This window comes from Centruroides vittatus, unplaced genomic scaffold (assembly GCF_030686945.1).
Source record: "Centruroides vittatus isolate TY-2023 unplaced genomic scaffold, ASM3068694v2 contig_3318, whole genome shotgun sequence".
NCBI classification, from domain to species: Eukaryota; Metazoa; Arthropoda; class Arachnida; order Scorpiones; family Buthidae; genus Centruroides; species Centruroides vittatus.
In genome coordinates, this window is record NW_027122128.1 from 130797 (window position 1) to 156640 (window position 25844).

Sequence of the window (25844 nt, forward strand, 5' to 3'; positions counted from 1 at the left end):
ACGTTCTTCAAGGATAACACAGAGATATGCCTGTTTTTTGGAAAAGTAAATTCAACCTTTCGAACTCTGGGAGCAATGGTTGCATAAATATCAAACACAGTTTGTTAGTTCCGACTGAGTATTTAGCTGCTAGTTCTCTTGCGTAGTATTTATCACAAGTCGAAGACGTTATCTGAAAATGCAATAGTAAAGCATTCCATTGGTTAAGAATTCGTTTTACACAGTTACTTCTTGGTAACCAACGTGTGGTTGAAAGGGAGAATCATTTTCAAAGATTTCTCACTCTCATTGTTTAGTATAGTGCCAGTAGAACTCATTTCGTAAAGCTGATCTATGAAACCAATAATAACCAATAAATTTGTAACAAGTAGTCAATGTTAGAAGGAAATTCTTCTGCTGCATATGAAGATGCTAAATAGATTGAGTGACAAATAAATTTAAGAAACATAAGATTTTGATTTTCTTTTTTATTAAAGTGTGCAAAGAGTTATTAACTCTACATATTTGATGCACATAGCAAAAAATAAAAATCAAGTAGCATGAGATGTTCAAAAGTAGCAAAATTCTGCTACTTTTCGCCAAATCTGGTAACTTTGCTTGGGCTCATAACAGATTACGTTCGCCCTTCGAGCGGATTTTTTTTCATTTCGCGCGCAGTACGAACTCCGAAGCGAATTTTTTGTCAAATTAACGTTCGAACTCTGAAGCATTCTAAGTTATAATCGTCCAAAGTACGAGATACCATTGTATATTAAAATTAAGTTAAAAAGTCAAATTTAAGAAGAGCTTAAAATTAAATTAAAAGAACGTAAAATACCATATATAATTATCGTTTTATATAACTTAAATTATCGTTAATATAAATTACCTTAATTTATCAGACATTTTTAATATAAAAGAAAAAAAAAAACTAAAAGCAGATGTCGCTGATCTTTAAATGCTTTTCGGCCGTCTGCTGTGACAAGTGATAAACACCCGTAAATATATGGAATGTGGCTAAATAAAGGTTTATTTCTAGATGGAATCATGTTTGGAACAAAGCTCAATATCGTTAAAGTTAGCGTATTATCGAGGATTGCCGTTATTCTACTTCAAGTAAGAACTTCGAGTCGTTAATAACGTATTAATGTGATATAAATAGGCGAAATGACTAGGAATTGAATGAATACATCATTTATCGACTGACAAATCATCGTGATTTAATTGTACACGTGGTACATTAACTTAATTTTTCGTATACAAATCATATCCCAGCTATAATTTTGATCCATGATTTTTATTATAATGTAATTATCATAATATTGATATATATATATATATATATATATATATATTATATAATGAGTCAAAGGTGATGCATTATAAAGCTGTAATAATCATTTACAAATACTGCATTTCACTTATTTTTGCACTGAACTTTGTATATAAAAGCATGATATATGTTTCAGTATGCATCAAACAGTGTCAGTGAACTGCAATGTACCAAAAGATGTTCTGACATGCATCAATGGTTTAATTGGCACGTCCCACTCACTGGGCTGTGGATGTGAAGGGTTCTGACAAAGCAACGTGACTACCTCCGTGGTTATATTATTAATGCCATTTTTACTATTAATATGTATTAACCAAACTTATTTTGACATAGTAAGTCTGCAAATGTATCCTTGTTTGCTCCCTCTATCTAGTTATGTTGCTGGATGTCTCGGTAAGTTAATTAAGCTGTTCACTGGCTGAGACTGATGCATACTGGAATGTACCCGTGTTCTTATATGTCCCAGCTTGTTTTGGCTTATAAAAGCATTACACTGCTGTGTCAATGTAAATATACTGATACAGTAACTATTTAGTGACATCTCTGTGGTAATTATGTTTTAAACTGATCTCATACAAACTAAAACTCTCATGTTTAAAATGGCTGTCTTGAAATATACTTTGTTAATGAGGACATCATTTTCTTAGTAAAATTGAGACAAGTTTTGGAAATGAACTAAAGTTCCCCCCTCTATAAATCAGCAAACAGAATCAATTTCTTTTCAAGCAAAATTATTTCCTCCTTAAATAAATAAACCTCACCAGTAACATGTTTTATTGTAACAGTTGCACGTCAGATAAAACACTTCTTAGTAGTGGCGTGCCGTGACATTTGATGATAGGGAAGCTGTGTTTCTGTAAAAAGCCAACTTCCAGGGGCAATCAGTTAATTGCACATCAGTGATGGCCTAGGGTCCATTCGTATGTGCGTGGTGGCGGAAGAGACGTACCTGACAAAAACAAAACGTAAAATAAACATATACTATGTACAAAATAGTTTGCTTTAGGACAATCAGCCGTTGATGTGGTTCTTTGATGGTTGATCGAAGGTGGCCCCGGGACAGTGGCGTTGACAAGTCTGTAGAGCACGGGGAGACTTCCTCTGTTGGCATCGGGGACCCGGTCTAAGTCCGAAGTGGCACGGGTTACAGGTTGGCACAATAGACGAGAAATTGTATTTCTTTTTGCGCGTTTGGTTATTCGGAACGTTAACCGAGTGCCAGGTGTCCTTGATTGTTGGAGATTATATCAATCTCCATTCTTTCTTTCATCCATTTGATTGGTCATTCTCTCTCAATCACACTTCCCGAGTGGTTGGTCCCTGGTTACTAAACATAACAAAACTCTTAACCTGGAGTGGGAGAAAAGTCAAAATCGAAGATGAATTCAACCTTCCACTGATCATAGGATGACTTCCTTTTGCAATTTATGGTTTCTGCCTTGCAGTTTGATATAAACAATGGGTGTCTGACTACAAATGAGTTTTACCTATTTTTTTTAAACTAATAAATTTTTCTTTAAATTAACCGTTTTTTCGCGTCTTTCGTGACGGGTCAGACCTGTTCAGTACATGACATTTCCATAAAAGTTTTAAACAAATACTGGAAATGACAAAAATAAACAATTTATGTATTTTAGTTCTAAAATACAAATAATACATACATAATACATATTGATATGATACAAACAATGATAGAAAAACTTGTTTTTTTAATTTTTTATAAACTAATTCTATTCGGCGATTTTTTCCGCAAAGTCGTTAATTACTTTATCATAAAAGTCGCTGGTCGTCGACTTCATCAACGTATTTAAAAGCTCTTTTTCTATCAAAAGTAACGCTAGCGACGACAATTTTTCCTCCGACCCAGTGTTCCTGGCCAATGTATGAATTTGCTTCGTGGTCGAAAAACTGCGCTCAACAGACGCACTGGTAAAGGATACCGTAAAAATTAATGATATTAAATCATATAATTCTTTTAGTATGTCTTTGTTTGGATCGACATTAATTATAATATGTTTTATGTTTAAGAGTTACTTGTCAATATAGTCCGGACACAAATATAAATATTGCAATTCACTACATAATTTAGATAAATCAAAAAATTTCCCATAAAATTTACTTAATTTATAGAATTAAAACATGGTTGGAAAAATTATTTTGCATAATATTAAAATTATTAACATCTAAAAGTGATAAAAATTCTAAAGATTTTGTCTGGAAATCTGTCAATATAATTACAGTATAATTTAAAGAAAATTATAATCAAATATAACTTTGCAAAAAAACATACATAAAAATAACATTGAATACTCTTTACTTTTCAAATCTTAAACAATTCACTTAGTCAGATAGCTCCCTACTCCCTACCCAATGGCTAGGGGATATAATTGTTGGAAGTGTTACACGTGTGTAGCTTCCACCAGCTAAACCAGCTGAGGTTGGTGCTCTGTAAAGCGCATGCGCCAATGCCCTCTGGCTGCTTTACACCATTCAGTTATTCTTGCCGTGGAAGCTGTCTCGTAAGCGTTTCCATTCCTCCACTGATATTTGAATATACAATAGCAATCTTATCGTTTTTTTCACATGTAGTATAGAAATTTGTAATAAGATACATAATGCAGTTATAATAAAATATTAATTTTAATTAATTCAAAGTACAGTACATTAAAATATGAAAAATTTATATTTTAGAAACTACAAGGAAAGGTCATTAGAAGTTGGAAGCGCCGCTTCCAATGACGGCACGCCACTGCTTCATATTAAATCTCGACTGTTAACATATCTAAATATAATAATAGTATTTTCTGGGTTGCCTTTATTGACAATATCTTGTAACTTGTATTTCCATTCTGTCTCTGTTCTAATGAGTTCACTTATATTTATTTTATTTTGAACTGACCTTACCTCTAAATTGCAGCATTGTTTTTCAGACTATATTGAAGTTAACTTTAATTAATAAAATAAATATGTAATAAAATTTGGATGCAATGATCAATGCAGTTTCTGAATGCATCCAGCTAAAGAGAATACTAAATTGCAAAAATAGCAATGCAACACAGATTCTATGTTTGCACATCTATATAAAAAACAACTATAAGTGCCTTCCCTATATTCTCCATGCTGTTTGTGGAGGTGTATATAGTTTGGCTTGTGTCTGAACATTAATCATGTGTAGATGGCAAAACATGTGTTTTTACCAGGTTATTTAACAACTCTTGTACCAGTCAGCAGCATGACCAGCAAAAGTAAAATGAACATGTGGTGAAGTTGATCTGTATAACTTGAATTCATTTGTAGAAGATTGTAGTTTATTCCCCTCTCTAAATTTTCAGCAAACAGAATCAATTTCTTTTCAAACAAAATTATTTCCTCTTTAAATAAATAAATCTCATCAGTAACATGTTTTATTGTAACAGTTGCACATTACATAAAACACTTCGTAGTAAATCTCAAAATGTTTTATGCTCTAATTTACAACCAGTTGACGCATCAGTTTTTTGTGACATGTTAAAATATGCATGGCTTGAGTCTCAAATAACACACAAAAGAAATATTTTTAAAACCATTTATGAAGTTTATTTTTTACCCTCTGTTGTTAAAACGAAATATGAAGGCTAAATAAAGTAGGAATGATTGTATGTGCATGGTGTAGCAAGCCATTATATTTTAACTGCTTTTATGATAAAATACTACCCAAAATATACTGTCATATTATTGCAAAACAATCATTTATTGCATTTGCATATATAACTTTTTTTGGACAAAAACTTTACATTGTAGAAAAAGAATGTAAATTCCTTGATATCTTATAACAGATAATAAATTTTACTGTCAATAATTAAAAATGGCATAAAAATTGTACATAAGAAATTCAAAAATGATAAGATATAAATGTAAATAAAAAAATTTTGCATATGGGGATCAACCCAAAAACAAAGCCTCTGCACATGATGCCATAACTAATCACACCATGCCACTACCTCATGAGTTGGTCTTCTTTATTGGTATTAATAGTTGTAGAAAATTTTTATCCAAACTTTTTTGAGAATGCCTAAATAGTGAGTCCAGTGGCTTTGGTAGAGTTTAAATACAAATAAGTACCACACATCCACAAAATTTTGTCAAAATTGGTGAATTGGTAATGAAAAACTGTTGGGTGCCCCTTTTAAGGGCTGTGTGGTAACATTATCTTTGTAATTCTTTCTTCCACAAAAACCTTGACAATCCAGTGTTAGGTGTTTATACAACTGCTAACGTTTTCAACCCCGTCAGGGTCTTCATCAGGCACAGCACAAAGGTAGTTTCAAATGCCAGTGAATGGAACCAAGAAACCGAAGCAAATTCTATTCCAATTTTTGAAATCATGGAATTGGAAGATAAGATGGAACATTATGCTCGAGCTAGGATGTTATCTACACATGCGTACAATTACATTCGTCGATCGTTGGATGTAAAACGAATTAATGCAATATTAAGTTGTTTGTGGGTGCGCACTTCCCTCATAGCAATATTTCCAGGCTTGCAAGATGTTGATTGCATCCTTATAGTTGATGCATGTGTTGTGCAAACCCGCTTTATATATCTCTAGGGTCTCAAGCGTTCTGAGTTGGTCCGTGTGGTGCAACATTCTGATTATACGAGCATTTTGGAGGTCGGCAGTGATTCCCTGCTGTGTGGCATACGTTGCCATTGTGGTAGATAGTTTATTGTTGGCAATGTCGTACCTGTGTTCCCGGAGGCGCTGATGGAGGGAGCGTTTGGTAGAACCCACATAAGCCAGACTTCTCGACTTGGACATTCAAATAAAGGACAATAAGACCACCCATAAGGTATTTTACAAAAAATGCCAGGTACCTCTGTTCATCCCAGCTTTCTCTGAGGATCCATATTCGTATAAGATAGCAGCTTTTAGGGCACTAATTAAGTGCGCGTTCATGCACAACTCGAAATATGAAGACACGGTGGCCGAGATTAGCCGTATCCAGGAAGTGGCATCACAACACGGTTATGATAGGAACATAGTGTACAACATAGCACGCAAGTACACACCGGGGGGAATACTCGTAACAACCCACAAGCCGGGGTAAGATCCGTTGATAATAGTGCTAGAAAAATAGTTGAGTATAACCACCATTTAGATGCGATATACAGAGAAATCGCATCCAGCACCTGAAACAAAGTAGCTTACAGGAGGCTGCGGTCAGTATACAGCTTACTTCAAAATGAGAAGGACAATTTGGACATGAAACACGCACCGGGCATATACGCGGTTTCCCTGTGGGACAACAGATTTAATAGAAGTCTGGTTTATGTGGGTTCTACCAAACGCTCCCTCCATCAGCGCCTCCGGGAACACAGGTACGACACTGCCAACAATAAACTATCTACCACACTGGCAACGTATGCCACACAGCAGGGAATCACTGCCGACCTCCAAAATGCTCGTATAATCAGAATGTCGCACCACACGGACCAACTCAGAACGCTTGAGACCCTAGAGATATATAAAGCGGGTTTGCACAACACATGCATCAACTATAAGGATGCAATCAACATCTCGCAAGCCTGGAAATATTGCTATGAGGGAAGTGCGCACCCACAAACAACTTAATATTGCATTAATTCGTTTTACATCCAACGATCGACGAACGTAATTGTACGCATGTGTAGATAACATCCTAGCTCGAGCATAATGTTCCATCTTATCTTCCAATTCCATGATTTCAAAAATTGGAATAGAATTCGCTTCGGTTTCTTGGTTCCATTCACTGGCATTTGAAACTACCTTTGTGCTGTGCCTGATGAAGACCCCAACAGGGTTGAAAACGTTAGCAGTTGTATAAACACCTAACACTGGATTGTCAAGGTTTTTGTGGAAGAAAGAATTATAATTCATCCAGTTTACAGTAAGAAGTATAGTTGTTATGTTTGTAATGTCAAATTTTTTGTTTTAAAATTTTCTTACACTGTTATCTCTTTGTTGGGTGAATCAAAGTTTATGCTTTCTCGCATTTAAAGTTTGGTTACTCTGTTGTGCATCGGGTGACGTAATATTGGGTTGTTCGGAAAGTTCGTAGCGATTTTTGATAGCCGACAGTTGAGACACTGATTGACGCAAAAATTATTAGAATTGTACAAACCAATGAATATTACGATAAATGACCTTGAGACGCGTCCGTTACAAAAAAACCGTTAAGATTATTCAAATAGCGTTTAATTTGGCTCATTGCAAAAATGGATGCGAACAACGTGCATTATCGACACTTGTTTCTTTTCTTTTTTCATAAAGGCAAAAATGCTGTACAAACAGCAAAAAAGATATGTGATGTTTATGGTAAGAGTGCTGTATCAGAATCAACTGTTCGAAAGTGGTTTGCAAAATTTAAAATCGGCAATTTCAGCCTTAAAGATGCTCCTTGCTCGGGAAGACCTCCTGTTATTGAAGAGACCCGATCAAAGCATTATTGGATGAAAACCCTCATTACACAACTCGAGAGATTGCAGACATAGTGAAGTCATCAAACAGTACTGTATTTCAACATCTAAAGAAGCTCGGATACGTGAATCGTTACGACATTTGGATACCTCACGACTTAACGGAAAAAAACTTATTGGATCGCATCTCCATTTGTGATTCTCTTGAAAGACGAAATGAAAATGACCCTTTTCTGAAGCATTTAGTGACAGTTGATGAAAAGTGGATCATTTATAACATCAGCCAAAAACGATCATGGGGTAAGAAAAATGAATCACTGTTAAAAACTCCAAAGGCCGGTCTTCATCTAAAGAAGGTCATGCTCACTGTCTGGTAGGATTGAAAACGAATCCTGTACTACGAGCTGCTTCCACAGAATCAAACAATTGATTCTGATAAGTATTGTTCCCAATTGGATAAGCTGAACATGGCAATTAAAGAAAAACGTCCAGTACTGGCCAATAGAAAAAAAAGGGCATTGTGTTTCACCAAGATAATGCCAGACCTCACACGTCTTTACGAACACAGCAAAAATTATTGGAACCAGGCTGGGATGTTTTACCCCACCCCCCTTACTCACCCGACCTTGCCCCGTCGGACTACCATTTGTTCCATTCTCTACAAAATTCCCTTCATGATAAAAACTTTCATACTTTGGAAGCTTGCAAAAACCACATGGATCAGTTTTTCGCGGAAAAAACTGGAAAGTTCTACGAAGAGGGTATCATGAAGCTGCCCCATAGATGGCAACAAGTCATTAAAAACAATGGCACAAACATAATGGAATAAAAGTATATTTTTAGTTTTAAAACAATTTCTTTTATCTCTCTTAAAAATCGCTATGAACTTTCCGAACAACCCAATAGAATAGAAATGTCACAAATATGGCACTTAACAAAATTCACATGCACAATCATGTACTAGTACAGTACATCTGGCACTCCAATTTCATATGCAAGTTGTCTATGCTTTCCATCACCACTATTTAATCAGTTAAGTTTTTGTAACCGTATTTGTTAGACCATCAAAATACACCTTAAGTTGTCGAGATAATTTATTAAAACCAAACTAACATTTTCAGCCCATTCAATAGGCCATCCTCAGGTAAACCAGAAGATTAGAACATCGGTGTTCTAATCTTCTGTTCTCGGCAACTTAATTATTAGACCATCAAAACATTCCTTATGTGCTGAGGGCATTCTGTTAATTGTTTATTGTATTTGTTAGTTCCTTTAGCAGAATATTGTGTTTGTATTATAATGATTATACCAAAAATATTTGAAGTATGAATCTGAAGTTTAAATCAGGGTTATGGGTTGATACACACAAGTGGTACTCACAAGTCAGTATATATTGATAATGGTAAACAGTACCATACTGTATAACAAAGGACATTTCATCACTACAATGTGAATCAAAGTCTAAAAATAAAAAGCCTTTGACTCCAGTCTCAATATAAACCAGGGGTTCTTAACCTTTTTTATTCCATGGACCCCTTTTTAGAAAAATGTTTTTAAATCAAAACTAGTGATGTAACGAATAGTATATTCGGCCTCAGCCGAATACCGAATATTCGGCTAGGAGCGTGGCCGAATGGCCGAATATTCGGCCAAACTATTCGGCTTGATTAACGCACGTACAAAAATTGGCGCGCAAACCGCATTATGGCAAGGATCGCGCGCTCTGCTCTCTATTGGCCCGCTGTCACTACGATTTTTTCTTCCAGTAGGTCTAAATTATTTAAATTAATTAATTAAATTATAATTATTAAAGTTAGTATGAGATGGAGCCTAACGTCTACCTCTACTGCCAAATTGGTTTATAATTTATGTAATAGCCGTAAATAGCCCGATATGATTCAGCAGTTGTTGGTATTTAGATGTAAGTTATAACTTATAAGTTATTTTATTTGCAATCGATCTTTTTAACTCTAAAATTTTGTTTTTAATACGTATTTGTAGACTGAATAGTGCCCTAAGGATATATTTAGTGGGGACATATGTTCTAGTTTCTGCCCAGTTTTGGAACAGTTCAAATTTATTATTGGGGGTTTTCTATTTGCGAAGTTTTGTGATATTTTGTTGCTATTGTTTTTGTCAATATTTTAAAAATTTAACATGATTTCAAATGTTATCTTTTGTATATAATGAGAAATGCTCATTCTTTGCTTTATATATAAAATAAGTTATATATTAGTTATTCATCTTTTAGAAATAGATAAATAATTCTTTCATTAAATACGATAAGTTTCAATAAAACGTTTCGTAAATCATTTTAAAATATCGTAAAAAAATATTAAAATATACGCGAATACGAATATAACATAATTAACTAATCAATAATATTAATGCCCGATACATTCTAACCTACACACCATCATGCCATAAGATATCGGGCTAGATAAAGGCTATATTATTATTTAATTACGAAATAATTTAATACTAGAGTTAGATGCTATTTCTTATTAACTTTAATAATTATAGTTTAATTTTCAGCATTAATAAAAGTTACCAAAATGATTAATTTACTGTGTTTTTAGGTATTCGGTATTCGGCCGAATAGTGAAAAATAGGCCGAATACCGGGTAGTAACCGAATATTCGTTACATCACTAATCAAAACATAAAAGTGTAAAGGAATCCAGTGTTATTGAAATATAGCTACCAAAATAAAAAATTAAATGTATGAAGAAAATCATTGTAAGTTAAATTATATTATTATATACTTTCCTGTAATTTAAATATGTCAGTGTGAAGATTGTTATCTTTAATCAGAACATCAAACTATAATGTGGTATTTGACAAGGCAATATGCATGTCCTGTTGGACATCTAACTGATTTCAACTTTTTGTTTTCATTGTTACAAGTGTTGAAAATCCCAATTTGCAAAGATATATTGTTGCAAATAGAAGCAAAGCTTTTCTAGTTTGTTTTACAAGACAAGGATAGACTTTTCTTAGGGAACAATAGAATTCTACAAGGTTTTTTGAGTTAAACTCCAACTGTATTGAGTTTTCTGTCCTAAGATCAATAAGTTAATCTTTAGTTGTCAACATCTGCAGTACAGTTTATATCAGAAAGAAAAGGATTATGGCCCATGGTTCAATTTTCATGCCAATTTTGGAGAAATGCAACAATTATAATGATATCTGTTGTTTTTATTGGTAACCACATATACAGCTAAGCCTCATTTATTGCATACATTCATAAGTGAAGGAAATGTTAGATTTCAGTAAGAGGTTAAGGAGAAGAAAGACAATGAGTTAATTTTTCCAGTCTAAGCTCATGGAGCCCCTAAAATTTTACCATGGACACCTGATTAAGAACCTGACATAAACAGAGTCTATGTTTCTGACTCCAACATCATAGCCTTGGTTTAAAGTTTAAAACTGCATTAATATTTTGATTTATTTTATTATTTTTATAAATTTCTGCAAATAAAGTGCTTTACTTAAAATAAATATTTTTACCATTGCTAGGTACTCTTCAATAATATAATACCAGATCATTCACCTGATGTGTTCCAGTCTCCAGTACAAGATGATGTGACTATTGGAGATGTTATTGTCACCAGAATGCTCAGTGGTTTTAAACGATGGGATGCTCAATACTTTCTCCACATTGCAAGATATGGCTATACATATGAAAACACTCTGGCTTTCTTTCCATTTTATCCCTCACTAATTTACTACTTTGCAACTCTTCTTGATAGTTGTTTTAATTTTATTTTAAGTTTCCATTCACTTCTTTTAATTAGTGGAGTTCTGATTAATTTGATGTGCTTTGTCTTATCAGCCATTGCCTTACATGGACTTAGTAATTTAGTTTTGAAGGACAGAAGAGCAGCAGACATAACCGTTCTTTTATTTTGTATCAATCCCGCATCAATTTTTTTCTCTGCATGCTATTCCGAATGCCTTTTTTCCTTTCTGACATTTATGGGAATGTGGCACTTGGAGAAGAATAACAACATAATTGCATCTATTTTATTTGGTTTTAGTAGCATAACTAGATCTAATGGTACTATCTCTAGTTGCTTTGTTTTGCATGCAGAGATCAAGAGTTTACATAGCAAGTTACAAATTCTTCATGATTTGCCATTTGAAAAAATAAGATATACTATTCAATGGATCATCACACTTTTCATTAAGTTGTTGATATGCACAATTCCTTTTGTTATATTTCAGTTTTATACTTGTTTATTGTATTGTTTACCTCAGTCTATGAATTTGTCATGGCCAGAAAGTATTAGTGAATACGGCGCACAGAGAAATTACACATTACCTGGAGAAAATCCGGGCAAATGGTGTAATCATAACATTCCATTTTCGTATTCATACATTCAAAGTGAATACTGGAATGTTGGTTTCTTAAATTATTACAGATTTAAACAAATACCAAATTTTATATTGTGTTTCCCAATTGTTTTCATCATGATTTCAGCAGCTGTAACTTATTACCAAAAAAATAAGAATTTTTGTCTCTCTCTTGGATTTGTTACATATAAAAAGAAAAGTAGAGAGTTCTTTGACAATGAAGATTGTTTTGTATATTTAGTTCATTCGTTTGCCTTAACGGTAATGTGCTTCCTGTGCATACATGTTCAGGTAAGTTTAGTTTTATCACCTTAAAATATACATATTCAATTTTTTTATTAAACACAGTATACACAAATATTTAAACATAATATAAAAGCTATTTAATAATTCTGAGTAAAAATTGTGAAATTGCAGATCAAGGCAATGCAACTGTTATATGGTTTCAATTGGTTATACTAACTTTTTCATTAGTTTAATTTGCAATAAACTAATTAAATAGAAAATGTCAAACATATACAAATTAAACTACTTTTTCTGTTTTAAGCAAAGTTTAATCATTTATTAATGAGGTCATGACTATATATTTTGAATATATGTAACAAAAAGTACTGTACATAAATATTCTCAATCAGTTGGCTAACTATGAAGTAAATAATATTCAAATTTGATGTTTATATCCAAGAAACACTCACAAAACAATATCCATAGCCTGACAATAGACTTGTGCTACTGGAGAGACAACTGATGAATAGAACAAAAATATTACCATCAGTTTGTAGCAATTATAGTTTTTTCATTTCTTGATGTAAATTGAATTGATGCTATAACTTCAAAGTAGTAGAGTTAAAACAAATCTCAACATGTTTATTCAATGCATAAAGAATATTTCAAATTGGTATATTTTCCCATTTGTATATTCAAATAGTGATAATTTAGTAATCTTTGAAAATTAGCTTTACAAAACCAGTAATAAATGGATTTTATTGCAGAAATGAAAAACTACAGGATGTATCTGCAATTGGATATTTTTTTTAAGAGAAATAGCATGACTGGGCATTTATCACAATATGTAACAAGAAAAAGTTTGTCCTTTACTACAGCTTTTCAATAACAACTGCTTTCACTTCTGCTTTAGTTTCAATATGCCAGGTCAAAAACAAGAATTAATGAATTTTGAACACCCACTGCGAGTTTTGTCATATTTTCTTGTCCATTTGCAAACCGTCACTACCATTCTGCAAGGTATGAGGGAACAATGTTGTCTTTGACAAATCATTATTTCGCACATCTTGATGAGCTTATGGATTTCTAGAGTCACTACTGCATTTACTGAAAGGCCTCTCTCCCTGAAATTATAATTATTCAAATATTTTTAAACACCTTTCATTAAAACATGCATAAAGGTTGTGTTGCAGATTGTCTAATAAGAAAAATGTTTGTCAAATATGGCTTAATTTGTCATCATAAATGTTTTTGGTTGAACAATGGGGAGGGCTTAAGCCCCTATAGTTTCCCCCTTGAATCTGTCACTGAGCAAGTGAAACCTTTTTGGCCCACAAAAATCATACTTCTATTTGAGCTTCTTCACAAGACTACTTTTCCATTGGCATCATTTGGAAATGCTACTCCACAACTGCCCTGCTGTCAAGATTTGCCTAGTTTAAGTATGAATACTATTAATTGACAAGTAAAGAATGGCCAAGTTTTGTTAGAGGATTGGTGGACATATTGTTTGCATGCAGGGATGAATAAGGCCATTGACACATGATGTCTTGTTCTAACCTTTGATTACTCAAGATACAATGGGACAAATAGGTTTGCAGCACTTTCAAGTTGTGTTCTAATAGAAGTACATCTTGACTTAGCTGATATCTATTTTACCAAAAAATGGAAATACACAAATCTAACTCATGCAAGAAGAGGGCCAAAGACAGTCTGTCTCAATTATCCATTACCTTCAAACAAAGAAAAAACAAAAAATGCTTTGTAGAAAACTAGCAGATAAAGGATCAGAATTGTATACAGTAGACCACCCTATAACACGGTAGATACGTCCAGTGTTATATGAATCCACGTTGTACAAGTTACTTAAATACATGAGCCAATCATAGCCTGGCACTTGTGCAGTTTAGGGACGACGGCTGTTTGAAAGGTCTTCTTCCATAAAATTAATCGATTCTAGATTAATTTGACTCAACATTTCCAAATCACGTATAATTTTTTGGGAATAATCCATATAAACTATGCTATAAACAAAAAAGTGTAGGATTACTTACTGAGTGTGCATCGTTCGACGACGCCATTGCTTAAGCTTGTTTTTGTCGCAAAGTGGCTCATCAAATGGCAGGTGCGTGTTTCCTGATAAATTATTTTTCTGCAAAAAATTTGCTGAACTTTGGAGACATCATTAATATAAATATAATTTTTATGGCCGTTGAATAATAAATGGTTTTTAGTAGGTCCACTGCTCATCTAAACTCAACGGTTTGTGCAATGTCCACTATTGGTCTAGATTTGACCAATCCTGCCATGACACAAATCAGCGATGATGTTTTACCGTGTTATAGGAGTCTACTGTATATCAGAATGAACCACAAAGGTTGGACTCTCAACCTGTTCAGTATTGCCAAATGTGATGTTACACTTAAGAGCACTTTGATTTATAAACCAATGGGTCTCATAAATTTTTCTTCTTATCTTTTTTTTATTTCCATGTAATTAATATATTTGCTGCACAATTTACATTTTGCACATTAAAAAAAAATTGTTAATTTTTAGTAAACAGTTGTCAAAATCTTAAGAAAGAACCATGACAATTTTTAAATTTCAGATATTTATTTAAAAAGAATGTATTCTAAAATACAATTTTTTATGGAAAAAACTATTTAATTCCTAAGAAGGGTGACAAAACCATTTGAAAAACTGATAATCTTTAACAGTAATAATGTTGTCTATAATGAACTTAATACACTAAAAAAAGGCAAGCTTGCATGTAGTTCAAAATTAATTATATATATCAATATAATCAAGATAAATATTTCAATTTTCATATACATTTATAGGTAATCACCAGACTGTTGGCCTCATCCAGTCCAGTTCTTTACTGGGTTGCAGCTAGAACTGTCAGTGAAGAGATATCAAAGGACCATCCGGTCACAGGTAAATCAGAGTTTTCTGTAAAACTCTCTCAACTAATTTCAGTACCCAACAACTACATCACTTGGCACGATCCAAGAACAAAACTGATATTTTCTTATTTTTTGCTGTACTTTTTGTTTGGAATTATTATTCATGTGAATTATTTACCTTGGACGTAAGAAAATTCCATTTAAAAGCTGTGACTAAAATATTTATAGATCAGTATCAATGCAGAAAGCAAAAGTAATTAAATTACATGATTATTTACAATTTTTATTAAAAAGTTTCTATTTGTATATATGATTAAAATCACTTAGAATGGAAATCTTTGTTAGACAATGTAAATATAACGTCCAAAAAGTATTGATATACCAAAATGCATGAAAAATAAATACTTCTGTAACAAAAGTGGTATTTCAAATTCTAAATTTTTTTAACAATTCAGACATCAATACATGCAATTATTCTTCTCAAATACTACAATATAACATTGGTTACAGTGTCACAAAATAAGACTCAAAAGAAAAACTGAATTAAAAAAAAAAAATTATGACGGCCTTCCCTTGACAGATCCTGATTTAGTCGCCATCAATCTCTCTGTTATTGTTTTGGCATATCGTAACCTAGATGCCAATTCACGCGTGCATCCATATTTTTTAATTAAATTGAGACGATAAGTTTTGAAATCTCGTTTTCCGTCTATATAAGACACAGCACCCATCAATGGGCATAAGATGATCTTGGTATGATCATCGAAGAAATTGATCTAAAAAGATTTCAATGCATTAATTTAAACAATTATAAAAGTTTTTTAATTAAAAACACTACAATATGTATTAATAATACCTGAAGTGTTCCATTTGCTAGGTGGAGAACAATTGCACTTTTCGTTCTAAACCAGGCACGTAGATGCGGAAGACGAGAAATCTCGTCACCTTCACGTGGTACAATGCTTTCACCAGCCTTTAATAGATGTTCATTCATGTAATTTTGAAAATATTTCAGCAGTGTTACTTTTTTAGAAACAGTTTGAGGATAATCTTGAAGTGTGTAGAAATACTCATTGCCATTCCTTTCAATATAATGAAAATTTCTAGAAAAAAAATAATGTAAAAATCTTATAAATTTTAAAATATTTACAGTCAGTTTCAAAATATTAAATTGTAGAAACAATACTAGCATCAAACAGTGCATTTTGCTCACATTTTGAGCAATATTCCAATTCTGAACAATTTTGATACATAGAATAAAGCAAGCAAAATGAGTATTTCTCAATCTCTAATGAAGAATAATCTTACTTTATGGGTTTTTCATCGAACTACCATCTATTGAAACTTCAAAAATAGTTTAAATCTTCTGAAACTATTTTTAAGCACTACTCATAGCATCATAAAACTCTATACCTTAATTTGTGGTGAGTATAACATCAAATTTTAAAGAATATAAATTATTTAGTCTCCATGTTTTGTTTCCTTAAATTACAGCTATATGTTCATTAATTACTGTTTAGATATTATTCATTTTTCCAACCATAAACATTAAAATTCTTTAAAATTTTCTAAGAAGTTGGAATGAACATTTTAAAACATCAAAAATTATTTTAAGAGTAATAATATTCATATTTTCTTATCACAATATCAAAACAAGAAGTTGCATGACTTCCCCAGTGAAAAATATTTTTATTTAAGAAAAAAATACAATTTTAACTTCATGCTAATATATGTGGTGCCATCTGTTACAAAGTTTCATTAAAAAATAACTTATAATAATAATAGAAAAAGGCAAAAGGCTTAATTTTGAGGGTAGAGAATGGTTTCATAACAAGAAAGTTGTAAATGCCAACAAATAATAATTTCATTAAATTTTGACTCCACTTGAGATATGACATAACCTCCTATCTATTCCACCCTTGACCTTTAACACCAAAATTATATAGCATCAATACTCCTTACCATGCAAACTTCTGCTTCTTAATCTTTATCCTATCTTGAGATATTAAAATGAAATAGACACCAACACACCCACAGAATTTCCCCCCCATTTTGACAGATTCTCTGAACCCATAAAAACATTAAGATTTTCAAAAAACCCTCACAGTTGAATTTGACATTATTACAATACTTTCCCATGTTATATACATGACAGTAAAACTGAAAAAGTAAACATTCATATTTATTTATTTTCCTATTCTTTTTATTCAGATGATTTATATTAAGCATTTAAAAATAATAAAGGCAAGAAGCTTTTTTATATATCACAAAAACATAGTTACTTAGTTTATGTTTTTGTAATTTACAATTTATGAAAAAAGAAATAAATGTAGATAAATAAATATATATATATATAATATTAACAAAAAACTTAAGAACTTACTGGCCATCAGTTAAAAGAATTATCCTAGTGTTATCATTGAATAATACACCAACACTGTTATCACACAATTGATAACCTAAACCATATTTGTCAGTGTAATCCACCCACTTGCTAACCCAGAATATTGGAACAGCTGCTGGATCTTCTGCTTCATCTAAAAAAGAAATTTTTTTAATACATGTATCTTTTCAAACTATCCATCATATAAACAAATAGCAAAATTTGTGCTCTGAAAAATCATAATCCACAATGCTTTGTGATATTCACAAAGCATTGTGGATTATGATTTTTCAGAGCACAAATTTTGCTATTTGTTTAAAGCTTTATGCAAACATGCAAGCGACCTGCTATGCACTACAAACGAAACAGAAGCAATTTCAGGAGATTGTACACTATCATTAATCATAGCTCATTCTTCTGAAAATGTGTATTTACCATAAAATTTGAACAGTTTAGGAGAAAAATGGAAAAAGAAGAGATGATATTATTTCTGAAATATTTTACTGACAATAGTATCTTTCATCCTAACACTTAAATTTAACAGAATAATATATGCATGTTTTGTAAGTTATCAGAATTAATTGAGTAAATTAAAAACAGTTTGGCAAGCATCTTGCCAAGCATTTACATAATACCTAGTTGGATAACTGCTTTTTCTGCTGGTTTTGATGCAACTACAGAAGTCAACATGGAAAACAAATCACTGAGATAGAAATCAGGTGGAACATTGCCTGAAATAATTTATCAGTAGTCAGTCATTTTTAATTTTGGAACAAGCCAATAATTTTAGAAGTAACAAGTACCTGGAGCTTTAATTACTTTGTCTTCATTCTCATCATTCTCTGACATTATTTCTTCTTTTGGAACTGACAACAATTCTTCTCTTTGTGGCTTAACTGTATGCAATTCCTCTGAAATTCAATAAGGACAAATGTACAAATTTAATAATTTAGTCAAGTATTTTGTAACGTGCTACCTTTGTTGACATCAATTAGTGGTTTTCTACTAGCTGGCAGAGGAATTGATGATTTGTCCACCTGAGACTTTACATGTTCAAACCTTGGAGCCATAGTTAAACAAGAAGTGGGTAATCGAGTGGGCATAATGCCTTTTCCAAAGAAAATAAGTGCATTGGTAAGTGATAATTAAAATGTCAAATAAAATAAAAAAAAAAAAAAAAAAGGAATACTTAGTACAAAGAATTATAAATACCAACCCAAGCTCAAAAATTCATCACAAAGTATCTCATTGACAGATGGACGCTGAGCAGGTTCGGGACGTAAAAGCTTCTGGATTAAAACGCGTGCCACTGGACTTATCTTTGAAGGAATATGGTATTCATTCTTCGTTATGCGCATATATGTTTCTTTGAGACGTGATGACTCAAAGGGTGGTTTTCCAACCAGAAGAGTATATCTGCAGAAAGAAAAATAACATTAAATAAAATGAAAAAAGAAACACACAAAATTTTACAATAAAACTTTGCATACAATATACATCCAATTGACCATACATCAACTTCAAAGCTATGTCCTTTCTTAGTAATAACTTCTGGAGCAATATAATTTGGTGTTCCACACACGGTCCTAATAATCATAAATTGTTACATTTTAAATTCAAGACAACATAAAATACTCAAAGAAACAAAGAATTACTTCTTCCGCTCTCCATCATAATCGACCCGAGTGGCAAGACCAAAATCGCCCAGCTTTATTTCCATTTCATCACTAAGGAACAGATTATTAAGCTTCAAATCTCGATGGATTATCTTCTCTTCATGTAAATACTTGCAGGCAAGTAGGATTTGTCGAAGGAAGTATCGCGTTTCTGGTTCTGTTAAAGTCTTTCTTCTCTTGCGCATCTCCATTAATGACTGAGAGAGAAAATCTTGTTGTAAGTTATAATTTAAAACCAGAACCAGTTGTACAATATGAGAACTAAACTTTACAGTGCACGTAAGAAAAATTACTCACTCTTCTTCTGCAAAGTTCTAAAATTATGTAAACGTTATCCACATCTTCAAAAAAACTATGGAAGGTGACAATGTGCTTATGGACAAGTGTACGATGGATAGATATTTCTTGAGACATCTAAATAAGAAATTTTTATAAAGTAGATTATAAGTATAAGATTTTAAATCTAACAGAAACAAACCCATTCAATTATCCTCTATTAAATAATCTTTAATTGTTCTGTTTAAGTGAATAATCTTCTCAAACTTACTTTCTGCTTTTGATAATCTTGAACCAGAAGAGCCTTAGAAACAATCTTCCCTGCAAAAACTTCCTTTGTTTCCACATCAATAAGTTCATAGCACTTGGCAAAGGCACCCTACAGGAACACATTAATTTTTCAGATTTATGTAATGGTTAAACTTAATACTATAAGATTATATTCATTTATTAATTGGTATTTATAATTCTATATTTTGTAGCAGGTATGGTGCCCTCTCTTCAAGAAAACAAAATCCTTAAAACTTGAAAAACGAGTTAAAACCTTTCAACCATTTTGGCATAATTTGGTAATTTATAGCATCGTAAGGAAGATTTAATTTTAGCACAAATATTTACTACATTTAACTCTTTAAATACTGAATATAAATTTGATTATATAGCATTTTTTCCTTCCAATATGTCTTATGAGATAAACTGAATACATGTAAATAGCCCACTACCAATTACACCAGTGTAGCATCACTTACTGTATTCATTTATTCTGAACACTATATTGGATGTGCTGTCTCTGATAAATCTTTCTTGGATCAAAAGTTTTAACAGAATGTATTTTGAAAAGTTCCAATTTATCATGCATAAATATGAAAAATAAGTCTTTGAAATTCATTTGCTCAATCAAAACACTGTTCTAAATCTTTAAAACTGCATTTAATAGTCTTTGCATTTGATTATTGTGCTTTGAATGTCCACAACAAATAAGCTATAGAGGACAAATTTTAATTAAAAAATATGAAAAACGATTTTCTGCATCATCCTGATTTGCTCCAACAGCATGAAAATTTCCCCTAGTAAAGAAAACAAAAAGATGATTTAATCTGTCAAATGGAATTAGCAAATTTCACTTAATATAGGCAACCTGACTTATAGCAAGATTGGTCAACAGGAGTAAGAGATGGAACACTCCAATTCTTACTATTTAAAATAATTATGAAGTTCTGGATTTGATTCTAATCTATAGCTTAATGCTGATGCCATACTGTGCAATCATCTGGCCAATCAACAAGATTATTTCTTATCAAGTATCCTTATAAAGAACTATAAAGATAATTATCATTGTCAGGTTATGAATTTTGAAAAATGCTTTCAGATTAAAACCCACAGCCCTATATACCCATTACAGATTTTGTGTTTATTGAATTTTAAAGAGTGATACCACCACCCACATGCAAGGGCCCTAACCTATCCTGACAAAGGAGTAAAATTCCACCACTCAAATCAGCATACTTACAATTGTAATTGTTTTCTTAATGAAGTTTCTTTGAAACAATTTATTTTCATAATATAATTGTTACATAGATATTTATCTGATTTTAACATCAAATGTATAAAAACTTACCTACCCAAAGAAAAACTGAATAGTAGCATTTAGTTTCAGCTGAATATCAAACTTTTGTATCCAGGTAGCTAAGACAATTCAAGTACCGCATGCCCTTGGGAATTTCATACCCAAAAGGGCAGTGTTTGACTTTTTCAAAATTTCCTATTAATTTATATTTCTCTCTTATGATTTAAACAAAAATGAACTGTTGATAAGAACATTTTACTAAATTTTATACATTATATCAATAACTGACAACTATATTCACTGCTTAATTATAATTTTATTTTACTTTAATTTTTTATTTTAACAAAAAGACAATGGCTGTACACAGTGTTTAGCCAGAAGGGGGAGAGGGGAAGAGAAAGGATCACTGAATGGCATACACAAGGTTACTTTTAATGTTGGTATGCAGCTTTTAGGTTGCAAGACCATGGGTATAAAAGAAAACTGCAGTTGTAGTATACACATAATACATGAGCCTGATTTATGCAGGAGTTATATTTGGAAGAGTGCATTTAAACAAAAAAATCTTGCAATATAGAAATATACATGCACTATGTTTATGAGAGGTTTGCAGTACAATATATTGGGCTGTTCAGAAAGTAATTTCGTTTTTTATTACTAGAGGAATTAGATGTATTTTTACCAGCCAATTTTATTTTAAACCACATTTTCATTATATACTTCGACAGCTGACATTTTAAGGCTTATTTGTAATTAATTCTTTACAGTTGTTTTTTTCTGGTGATCCATCAAACATGGAAAATCAAAAGCATCATTTTCGGCATTTATAACTTTTTTATAACTAAAAAATCAAAATGCTGTTCAAACAAGAAAAAAATTGCAGTACATGTTTGGAGAAGATGTGTTGAGAGAAAGACAGTGCCAAAACTGGTTTACAAAATTGCATTCTGGCAATTTTAATATCGAAGATACACCACATTCTGGATGGTCATTTAAAGCCAATGAAAACAAAATAAAGGTACTGATTGAAGTAATCTGCCATATAACAACACGTGAAATCGCTAAGAGATTAAATCTGTTAAATTGAACCGTTTATTATTACTTAAAATGAATTGGTTTTGTTTCAAAGCTCGATATATGGGTTCCACATGTTATTAACGAGAGATGCTCTATGGTTGGATTTTAAAGAAATTTTTTTTTGAGTTTTTACCAGAAAACAATCCTCATACTGGTACATATAAAATCCAATCTATCATCCAATCTATCAGAGTTTTTACCAGACAATTTAACAATTGATTTGAAAGTGTACTGCCATCGAGTAAACAAATTGCATAATATCAAACAGAAAAGGCCAGAATTGATCAACAAACAAAGTGTAGTGTTTTACCATGATAATCCAAATTTCACACAAGTTTGGTAGAAACTCGTCAGAAACTGTTATAGCTTAGATGGGATGTGTTATCACACCAACCATATTCGCCAGATCGGGCACACTCAGATTATTACTTGTTCCTCTGGTCTATACAAATTTTTTTAACTAAGAAATTTACTTAAAATGACAATGTCAAAAATCACTTGGATCAGGTTTTTGTAAACAACGTTCAAAATTTTTATGAATGTGAAATCATGCTACTACCAGAAAGACAGCAACAGGTATTTGACCAAAATGGTCAATATATAATTCAATAAAATATTTATTTATTATAAGAATATTATGTTTATTTTTCTACGGAAAAAGAAAATTACTTTCCGAACAACCCAATAGTATATAGTGCATTAATTTTAATTTTTACACATACAATTAGACCTAGTGTTCTTTTGTGACAAGTCAGAAATGAAATAATTTTGAAACAAATTGGTGAAGGAAAATTAAAGGTAATTAGGAAAAGTAAAGGAAAATGGCTGGGGGTTGCCTTGAGAGGAAACTGCCTGCTGAGGACTGTACTGGAACGTAAGGTGGACACAGTAAAGAGGAAGAATAAAACTGATCGATCACTTGAAAGATAGACAAAGTAATTCAACTCAAGGCCAGAGCTAATCATAGAGTTAGATACAAAGTTCAACATCACCTAAACACTGGGGTGAAATCAGCACTTCTTCTGGAACCTGTTACTGGTGTGCTTCGTGAAAACACAGACTTATCACAAATGCTTTCAAACAGTTTTTCTTCAGGTGAAATCCGATGGAATGTTTCAAATGGAATGTGAGTATTCAAAAAACAAATCGAATGCCTGTTTTACAAAATCCATTGTGACGGGCATGCGCGTTTGTGTGTGGATGGTGGTAATTAAGGTTCGGCATCTATGAGGGCCTACCAGGCTACCGATAGATTAATCTCTTCTTTCCGGTTGACACAGGTGGTCCTGTGGCTAGCTCTGTGAATGGCTATGGCGTCCAGCCACTTAAGATGCTCCTGGTGGGGTGTACCGATGAGGATCTCGGCCTTGTCAAACTCCACATCGGTGTCTGGATCTGATGCATACATGGCAAGAACAGTAGTGAGTTGCCCATGCTGAAGGTATGCTTGTTGTTCTCTTATTCGGGTACTAAAATGAGCATTTGGTGGAACCAATATATATCAGGTCTTTGTCCCATCTCTTGTCTTTAAGTGAGATGGAGTACTACATACATATCTGTAGGTTCATGGAGTACTTCTACATACATATCTGTAGGTTCATGTGACCCATTCTCACATAAGACTGCAGCGTTTAATGCTCTAGTTGTAAGGGCATTTTCCCATTCATTCACCATGCAAGCCCTAGCCACCAAGTTAACTCATGTTAAGAAGATAGCAACCAGACATGGGTAGCCTAATCTAACGCACCATTTAATTGAGCAACATCGCTCTCAACACACACCCACCACGAATGCAAGGGCCAGTATTGATCCTAACAGTCTAACATGTGTCCCAATCACATTTAACCCGTATATTAAGGTGGTGTACACGGAGATCGCCAACAAACATCATATGCAGATAGCATACAGATGTCCAACAATCTTCGACATCTTCCGAAATGGAAAAGACTCTCCAGATCATAACAGACTTCCTCAGTGTTTACTCCATCCCACTTAAAGACAACAGATGGGACAAAGACCTGATATATATTGGTTCCACCAAAAGCTTTTTAAATACCCAAATAAGAGAACACTGAGCAAACCTTCAGTATGGGCAACTCACTACTGCCCTTGCCATGTATGCATTGGATCCAGACATCGATGTGGAGTTTGACAAGGCCGAGATCCTCATCAGTACACCCCCACCAGGAGCATCTTAAGTGGCTAGAAGCCATAGCCATTCACAGAGCTAGCCACAGGACCACTTGCGTCAACTGGAAGGAGGAGATTAATCTATCGGTAGCCTGGCAGGCCCTCATAGACTCACACTTAATTACCACCATCCACACATGAACGTGCATGCCCGTCGCAACAGATTTCGTACAACAGACGTTCGATTTGTTTTTTGAATATTTGCGTTCCATTGGATTTCACTGGAAGAAAAACTGTTCAAAAGAATTTGTGATAAGTCTGTATTTTCACAAAGCACAAGTAACGAGTTCCAGAAGTGCTGACAGAGTTAGAGAAAAGCATTTCAGTGCTCTGATGCTCCTGCTCTATAAACATGCTACAGCAGAAAACTTATGCTGATATGAGACATAATAATAGTAATGAATATTAAGAATATAATTAATAACTGTTATTAAAGTTTGTCACATAATTATAAGACCACCTCTCATTTTCTAATTTCATAAAAATGAATGAAATATTTATTTGATTACTGTTATTATTTCAAATTATACAATATTTATCACTGTAAGAACACACAATTTTATTAATTATTTTACAAAATATCTAAAAATATACTGTTTCAAAAATATAAGACTACATGCAAAATATTAGAAAAATTATTTAAAATTTAAATTACATCATTTATTCATTGTTGTAACATCATTTTCACAGTTTTTACCACATTTTAAATCTATTGTATGCTGTTTTCTACAATGCTATGTGGTAAGGAGCTTTCAGAGGATGAAATTTGTCAATTTTGTACTATTGTGGTTCAGGGAAGTCAAGAGAAAACACACAAGTACTAAATAGATCTAAAACAGCAATTCATATTATCAAAAAAGAAAATTTATGCAAGAAAAGTGATCAAGACATAAGAAATCCCAGAGTAATTGAGATTGCAGAAGTGTGTTTGGCCAAGCCACCAGAAATATCTCTACCAGGAAAATATCCCGTGAAATGGACAATAAAGTATCACATACAACAATTTGGAGGTATCGGTAAAAGAATCCTATTGTTAAATATTCAACAATGAAAGCTGTTCCAAAACTAACACTCTCTCACAAAATAGCTAGACTTGAATGAGCGAAAAATTTCATGTCCTGGAAAGAAGAATGGAGAACTATATTTTCTGATGACAAGAAGTTCAACTTGGATGGACCCAATGGGCAGAACTGTTACTGGCATGATCTACACTACAAGCAAAGGAATGTTTTAGCAGGCAAATGGGAGATGGTTCAGTAATGTTTTGGTGTGCATTTTCTTTTTCAGGTAAGTTTATCTTGTTAGAATTTCTGATAACATATTTTGATATTTTTTGAATTTAGTCTAAGTAATCATTACTACCATTTGAACCATATCTTGGTGGTAATAATTGGATATTTCAACAAGATAATGACCTTGTCACAATACAAGTGCAACAAAAA

At 32.7% G+C, this 25844-nt stretch overlaps 2 protein-coding genes across 2 annotated transcripts in view; one reads left to right on the top strand and one right to left on the bottom strand.

Annotated features, from left to right (window-relative positions):
* The first annotated feature begins 930 nt into the window (after positions 1 to 930).
* On the top strand, positions 931 to 15574 carry PIG-V (phosphatidylinositol glycan anchor biosynthesis class V). Its single transcript, XM_067268705.1, has 3 exons — positions 931 to 1095; positions 11266 to 12393; positions 15168 to 15574. Exons 1-3 carry the CDS (start codon positions 991 to 993, stop codon positions 15420 to 15422), a joined length of 1488 nt encoding a protein of 495 aa, XP_067124806.1. The 5' UTR covers positions 931 to 990; the 3' UTR covers positions 15423 to 15574.
* A 78-nt stretch (positions 15575 to 15652) lies between these two features.
* Positions 15653 to 25844, bottom strand: part of polo (Serine/threonine-protein kinase polo) — a 28522-nt gene continuing 18330 nt past the window's right edge. The window contains exons 2-12 of the mRNA XM_067268704.1: positions 19840 to 19947; positions 19590 to 19706; positions 19272 to 19489; positions 19107 to 19202; positions 18833 to 19032; positions 18593 to 18724; positions 18420 to 18527; positions 18252 to 18347; positions 17617 to 17770; positions 16090 to 16336; positions 15653 to 16009 (exon numbers count right to left, since the gene is read on the bottom strand). Coding sequence (XP_067124805.1) covers positions 15791 to 16009; positions 16090 to 16336; positions 17617 to 17770; positions 18252 to 18347; positions 18420 to 18527; positions 18593 to 18724; positions 18833 to 19032; positions 19107 to 19202; positions 19272 to 19489; positions 19590 to 19706; positions 19840 to 19947 — 1695 coding nt within the window. The 3' untranslated portion in view covers positions 15653 to 15790. The remainder of the gene's footprint in view (positions 16010 to 16089; positions 16337 to 17616; positions 17771 to 18251; positions 18348 to 18419; positions 18528 to 18592; positions 18725 to 18832; positions 19033 to 19106; positions 19203 to 19271; positions 19490 to 19589; positions 19707 to 19839; positions 19948 to 25844) is intronic.